This window comes from Scaptodrosophila lebanonensis, unplaced genomic scaffold (assembly GCF_003285725.1).
Source record: "Scaptodrosophila lebanonensis strain 11010-0011.00,11010-0021.00 unplaced genomic scaffold, SlebRS2 tig00000096-arrow-pilon, whole genome shotgun sequence".
Taxonomy (NCBI): Eukaryota; Metazoa; Arthropoda; class Insecta; order Diptera; family Drosophilidae; genus Scaptodrosophila; species Scaptodrosophila lebanonensis.
The window spans coordinates 3,447,536-3,454,283 of NW_022060567.1; the positions used below are offsets into that span (position 1 = coordinate 3,447,536).

General features: G+C 39.3%; 1 protein-coding gene across 1 annotated transcript; it reads left to right on the top strand.

Annotated features, from left to right (window-relative positions):
* The first annotated feature begins 1,571 nt into the window (after positions 1-1,571).
* On the top strand, positions 1,572-6,258 carry LOC115627604. Its single transcript, XM_030523326.1, has 4 exons — positions 1,572-2,216; positions 2,969-3,355; positions 5,258-5,550; positions 5,638-6,258. Exons 1-4 carry the CDS (start codon positions 1,632-1,634, stop codon positions 6,188-6,190), a joined length of 1,818 nt encoding a protein of 605 aa, XP_030379186.1. The 5' UTR covers positions 1,572-1,631; the 3' UTR covers positions 6,191-6,258.
* The last annotated feature ends 490 nt before the right edge of the window (positions 6,259-6,748 follow it).

Sequence of the window (6,748 nt, forward strand, 5' to 3'; positions counted from 1 at the left end):
CCAAGTTTGGTTATTCTAGCTCTTATACTTTCTGAGATCGTTGCGTTCATACGGACAGACGGACAGACGGACGGACGGACAAGGCTATATCCACTCAGCTTCTCATCCTGATCAAGAATATATATACTTTGTGGGGTCTGCCACGCCTCCTTCTGCCTGTTACATTTTTCAGCTCCCGCAAACCTAATATACGTCTGTACATTTCATGTACAGAGTATAAAAACGGAACAACAACATCGGCAACATCAATTTATTTTATTCAAAATAGTCTCTCTCTGCTTCAATACAGCTTTTTGCACGATCCAAAGGCATGTGTGTTTTAGCTCGTTTTAGCCCGTTGGCCGGTATAGCCGCCAGTATGCCGGTGCAAGACTTTTGAATGGCCGCTACGTCTGCATAACGCTTTCCTTTCATGGGCAAATGCATTTTTCCGAAAAGGTAGAAGTCGCGCGGTGCCATTTCAGGTGAATACGCCGAGTGGTTAATGGTTAAAATGAGATTTTTGGTCAAATAATCGGTCACAAGCGTCAATCGATTCTGAGCAATTTTTGGTCGTCAGTTAATTTGTGCGGAACAAACCGTGGAAACACCTTTCGTAAGCCCAAATGTTCGGTCAATATGCGATAAATCGATGTTTTGGAGATGTTCAATTCCATTTCCATCAATTTCAATGATGATTTCGGCTGATTTATGATTAATTCACGCACAGTTTCGATGGAATTTTCGGTGATCACGAATTTTGATTGGCCCACATGTTGATCGTCATTTATGTCCTCACGACCACGTTGAAAACGTGGAAATCACTCGTGCACTCTGCTACGGGATAGCCAATCATCGCCATAAACTTGTTCCATCAATTGAAACGTTTCGGTAAAAGTTGACCAATTTTAAAACAAAATTTAATGTGGGCTCTTTGTTCGAAGCTCATTTTCGCACCGATAACACAAACATACTGACACTTAAAACGCAATAACTTCACTTCCAATCGATGAAATGAAATTCTCACTGGACAATCGATAAAGATAGCAGATTCTAACGCACCAGTCGACATATAGATAGCGCCACCAGGCGACGCTAGATTCAAAAAGTCCTGTTTGCTTTGGAACGGTCCTTGTATATGTGATTTTATAAAATAAACATGAATACTTATTCTTAAAAAATCATTGTTTGTTCCACAAATTTCAATAGGTTTTAGAGATAAGGCACCAATCACCAATTTGTGCATAAGATCAATATCTTTTTTTACACGTTTTTTCGGGAACCCATCTACAGTGTGAAAACAGAATTAGGTGTACGTTGTGAGGTCTGCGACGCCTCCTTCTTCCTTTCAACTCCGTACTGCCCTCAATACCGATGCACGTAAACATACGAGTATGTCTGTACGGCATGCCGAAGGGATCATCTCTGATTTGTTCCTGATTTTATGGGCAGGACGAGTGATATTCAAAAACGAATATCGACAACCCTTATCTTTGCTTTTTTGTATTCCTCACTATTTCATTTAGTCTGTCATTTGGTTTTTAGTTTTAATGTCTTAATTTATTTTCCTTTTTTTTAACGCTTTTAAAGATTCTTGGTTTTAAGTTTTTAGCGCTCTCTGGATATACGTGATCATAAAAATTTGACCAAATATGTCGGGTGTACAACCGGGAAAAATGCCATGGCAAAATTTCGACTGGCCGCCAGAGCAGCAGCGCATCATCTATCGCAGCTGGGGGCAATACTTCTCACGTCTGAGGATGAATGCGCAGGCGCAGAAGTATTTCAACAGCTGCATCGATTCGCGCGACTCTGGCGACTATCGGACACTCTACCTGCGTAGCAAATTCCATCGAACGGTGGCGCGCGGTGAGGATGCGCTGCTGGACATTGAACGGGCTGCCGCAATGCCCGGCGTCCGTGAGACTGAACTGAACCTGGAGCTGGCCGATGTGATGTATACAATGAATCGTTTCGAGGACAACAAAATGATGCTGCACGACAATGTGGTTAAGCATATTGGCAGCTCCATGGAACCCTTCAAAAAGCGGTTGGCCATTGTGAACGAAAATTTCCGGGACAATTTGGGCCCGGCTCTAGGTCCGTTCTTCCTCAAAAGCGTCTTTGGCAATAACACGTATAATTTGCCCAAATCGAAGATAGTCGATGATCGACCCCATTGGAAGATCCTAAAGGAGGAGGGCGAATGTGATGTGCAAAGTGTGGTAGACAAGGAGGTGAGCTAACGTAGTGCTGGTCTGCAAAAATGAGACAGCAAAGTATAAGAAGAAATGATGTAACAGGGCGACACGCGATAGAAGTGCAACTTATATTGGAATGATTTAGTTTGAGTTAATTTCTTAGTGCTAGAAAACCGCTAGAAAATGGCTTTAAAAACATTTATGGGTAGCTAGAAACACGATAGAAAATGAAAAGAAGAACAATTAAAAGTAGCTCTAGAGAGCGTAGAAAATCCATTAGAGATCCGCCAGAAATGTCTGGAAAACCCACTAAAAATAGGTAGAAAAGCCTTTAGAAAATGGCTCGAAACACCGCTAAAAATAGCTATAAAACCCAGCTTTTAAGAGCCTCAGACAACGCACTATTATTTCGGATTAAAATTATTCCTGGAAACCCGAAAAGCACAAGAAATGGCTACTCTTTTGTTTGCATTATTATTTTCAATTTCTCCAGTTGGGCTACTTGGTTGTGTCTTGTTTTCGTTACAGAAAAGGTTGCCGATCCAGCATTCAAGACCCTTACATAAAAAGTTTCACTTCCAAAAACCAAAAATTTTTTAACTCAAAATAGGGCTATTCTGATATTTCACGGCTATCTACTTATAATTGCTATGAACATGTTTTGAAACCCTTTAGCTTCATGCCTAGGAATGCTAGCTATGCAGTACATCGGATTGCCAACTTTGTTAGACCAATTTCTTGTTAGTATTACATATATACTGGGCATGCTACAGGTTTCGTTTCTATAGGAAATAACTTTCTCGCCACTGGAGGGGGCACGTCGTCGACGAATGAGTAAAATCTTCTATCAGAAGTATCTGGATCGCGCCTGGGTTGATATTATCTTTATGAATGCTCTGCGGAAGAGTCCAGTGCTATTTCTGGACCAATGCACGCCGAAATATACGAAGCGTGCTGAATCGCTTAATCGTTCGTATGAACGCGTCCGACAGCTAACCAGTATGCTGCATCGTCGGAGCCCCATGTACAACGAGGTTTACCAGCAGCAGCGTGATCCCAAATTGATGACCCAGTTCAAGGAGGCAAATCTCTTCCGGGTGCAGTATCAGACGCGTCGCAATCTGCTTAGCATATTGCGCACCATACGATCCCTTCGTGTACGCGGCGAGTCAAAGGTGAGTTGCGGGTCCAAACATGAGAATAATATCCAAACATTTCTAAAAATTCATAACTGGCCTAGGTAGAAAGGGTATATTAGGTTTGTACTTGTACAAAGTATGTAACAAGCAGAGGTAAACATCTAGATATGTCCGTCTGTCTGTCCATCTGTCTGAATGAACGCCTGGATTTCGGAAACGGCTGAGCGTACATTAACCAACTTGGTATGCGAAGGCTCCAAGTAGTCCCTAGTCTATACGAGTATTTGTTTTTGTGCTGACATAGAATCTTATGTCTGCCAGAGACGAATGGCAATCAGTTTTCCAGTAATTGACTGGTTTGAGAATAAAAACTGTACAAATTGTTTTTAACAGCTATGAATACTGAATTTCTCTAGTTTATGTAAAGTAAATAAATGAACCACAAATGTATATATGTATGTATATACTTGTAATATCTTTTGGCAGTTGGTGATACTATTTCATAGACTTGACTCGTGTTAACAACATATGCTGGCAGAGCATGGACCCAGATAATATTAATGGAAACTAGTAATATAATACGTTGAACCTTCACATAACGACAAATAAGCAATGTGATGTGATCAACATTTTTGGGTACTACATTCGAAGACAATTACCTTTACATTTCCTAGGGAGTTTTATAACACCTTCTATGAATTTATACAATAAACGATAAGGTAATACGAAAAAGTAGCTTCGAAAACCATATATGATAACGTTTAGATAGGAGAAGATCGTGCTTCACAGAGTTAAAAGCTAAAAGCTTTACTGAATGCAATGGAGAAGACATCGCCTTGAATCTTTAAAGTTTTCATCTTCCTTTGCCAATCAGGAAAATTGTAGCCAATTAGTCGTAGTTCACTGAATTTGTATGAATGCAGATTATTTATTAACAGAGATGATACAAAGTGAAGGTAATTATATCTGCTCAGCAACTCCATATACCATCCTTATCGAGAAAAAGAATTATATACATAGGATTCTGTTGGAAGACTGAAGAGTTGTGAAATAAATTTGACAGTTTAAGTAATCGTTGGAGTTCGATGACTCATAACTGTTCTCCACTCCAGAATAGTCTGAATTATTTAAGAGAAGAATGTACAAAGTAATGGTTTGTTATATATAGTTGGGGGGGGGGGGGGGGAGGAGGATATTTTATTTGGATAAAAACGGATTAGAACACTGAGAATTTGCAAATTTAAGTTAGATGTGCCTATTTATTTTTTTAAATGATCGGGATAGCAACCAAAACGCTTATCTCTAAATTAATTATCTAAATAATATATTTTGATGTTTGAAACGATTATTGGCATCAAACATAGAATGAAAACAGCAGCAAAAAGCGTATTTATTAGGCACATTATACAAAAAACAATTACAAGTAGTTGCTAAAATAATTTTATTAAGCACAGGAAGTAGCGGTAAGCGTTGTTAAGAAATAATGTAGATGTACAGTTAGAATAAGACACACACACATTAAAAAATGTAAACAAATATTATAAAATAAGAAAAGAAAGGAACAAAAATTAAGAAAAGTAAAAAATTAAAAAATTCAAATGTTTAATGTCAAAAAACACCAAATTAAATTTGTAATTAAATGAAATTAGAAATAAATCTGTAATGACTACCGTAATAGCTTTAAAGTAATCTAATACTGGTAACGCAAGGATAAAGTTTACAAGTAAATAAAAAAATATATATTTACTATATTACTTCGTATTATTCTGATATTTTTCTCCTCAACTTCTAACAAGTTTGTTTTTGTTCTGCAGTGTTAAAGCATTTGATAATCCTAGTTATTTATCGATTCGTGCCACGCCCTAATAGAGCCTTGATATCCCCAAATATCGAAGATTTACATTTAAAAGTTACATTCCACTTAATTCCGTCCTTCAGCGCCTCCGCGACTTCGTGCGTGATTTGATGGGGGAATACGTTGTGCTAAAAACAGGTCGTGTCTTGCCCTGGAAGTTTGAATTTGTAAACGAGGTGTACAACAACTTGGCGCTGAGCTTGTGCCAGGAATACCGCCTGCCTACAAAAAAAGTAACGCCCTATAACAAGAACGCCCTGTGCCAGTTGCTAAACATGCACATATTGAAGCCTGCCGAGTTCCAGGAGTTTGTTTTTGGCAATCGTGCTACATACGACGAAGGAGATGGTGGCAAGCCGGAGCAGAAAATGCACAAGTGAGTAATTGAACCGGATTTTGTTTTATAGAGTTGTCTTTTTTTTTTGTTACTCGCATTTTATATCTCAATATTCTTGATCTCCAGACGATTCATCGCTCAGTTGGAGCAACGCTTGTCCTTCGCCAATCATCACATCGAGCGCGCCTATCTACTCCATGAGTTGTCCGAACGGCACTTGCTGCAGAATCATTTTATGCAGTCGCTATCCTTTGCGAAAAGGGCGATCGAGGAAGCGCGTAGATGCAACAGCGTCATTTGGGAATTCTTGTGCACCATGTTGCTGGCCAAATCCCATGCCGTGCTGCACAAATACGAGCGCCAGACAGAGGTTCTTAATGCTGCCTACAATCTGGCCAAGCGGCTCAAGTCTCCACAATTGTGCACCTTCATCGAACTGTGTCGCATGCTCAACAAGGACTACATAACACTCAGGAAGATGTCACAGTTGGAGGCGGGAAAACGGTTGCGTCATAAGTTGTTCAATCGCGGCTCCAGTCCCTCGCCGAGCACCCGTTCGCTGATGCGGGAGAGGCAGTCAATAGATAAGGAGGTGGCAGCACGTTCCAGTGACGCAAATGCTGACTCCAATGCGGAACAGACTTTGCGTCACTGGACGTACAGTGACCTACAATCGTGATCGCCACGCAAATATTTTAAACTTTAAATTTACATTAAGAAAAAATTTTAAAACTCAAATTATGTAAAAAAAAAAATACAAAAGTTAAATATTTTAAGTTTTCAAAATGTAAATTTATAAAATAAATAAAAACGTGGCTATTTAATGAAATTTGTGGTTATGTATTAATATCATTCATTCATTTGGCTGATTAATTAATTAGGTTGCATTAATAGGTAATGCTAGGTGGGATTTGGATTTTTTATAGCCCGCACGAGAGCGAATGTATGACACAGTCAGTCGATATAGCCATGTCCGTCTGTCTGTCCGTCTGTCCGTCTGGATGAACGCAAGGATCTCAGAAGTTATAAGAGCTATGTAGAATTACCAAAGTTGGTATCCAGGTTCCCCTAAGCTGTTGTTGTTGTTGCTGCTTTGGTTCAACTGTGCTGAATACATGCATACATATGTATGTACAAGTACATAAACACGCATAGACACGATTATGATGTAAATGTGTGCTGTTGAAATTGCACACAAACATTTATGTACGTACGCATGTGTTGAATATTTTATATT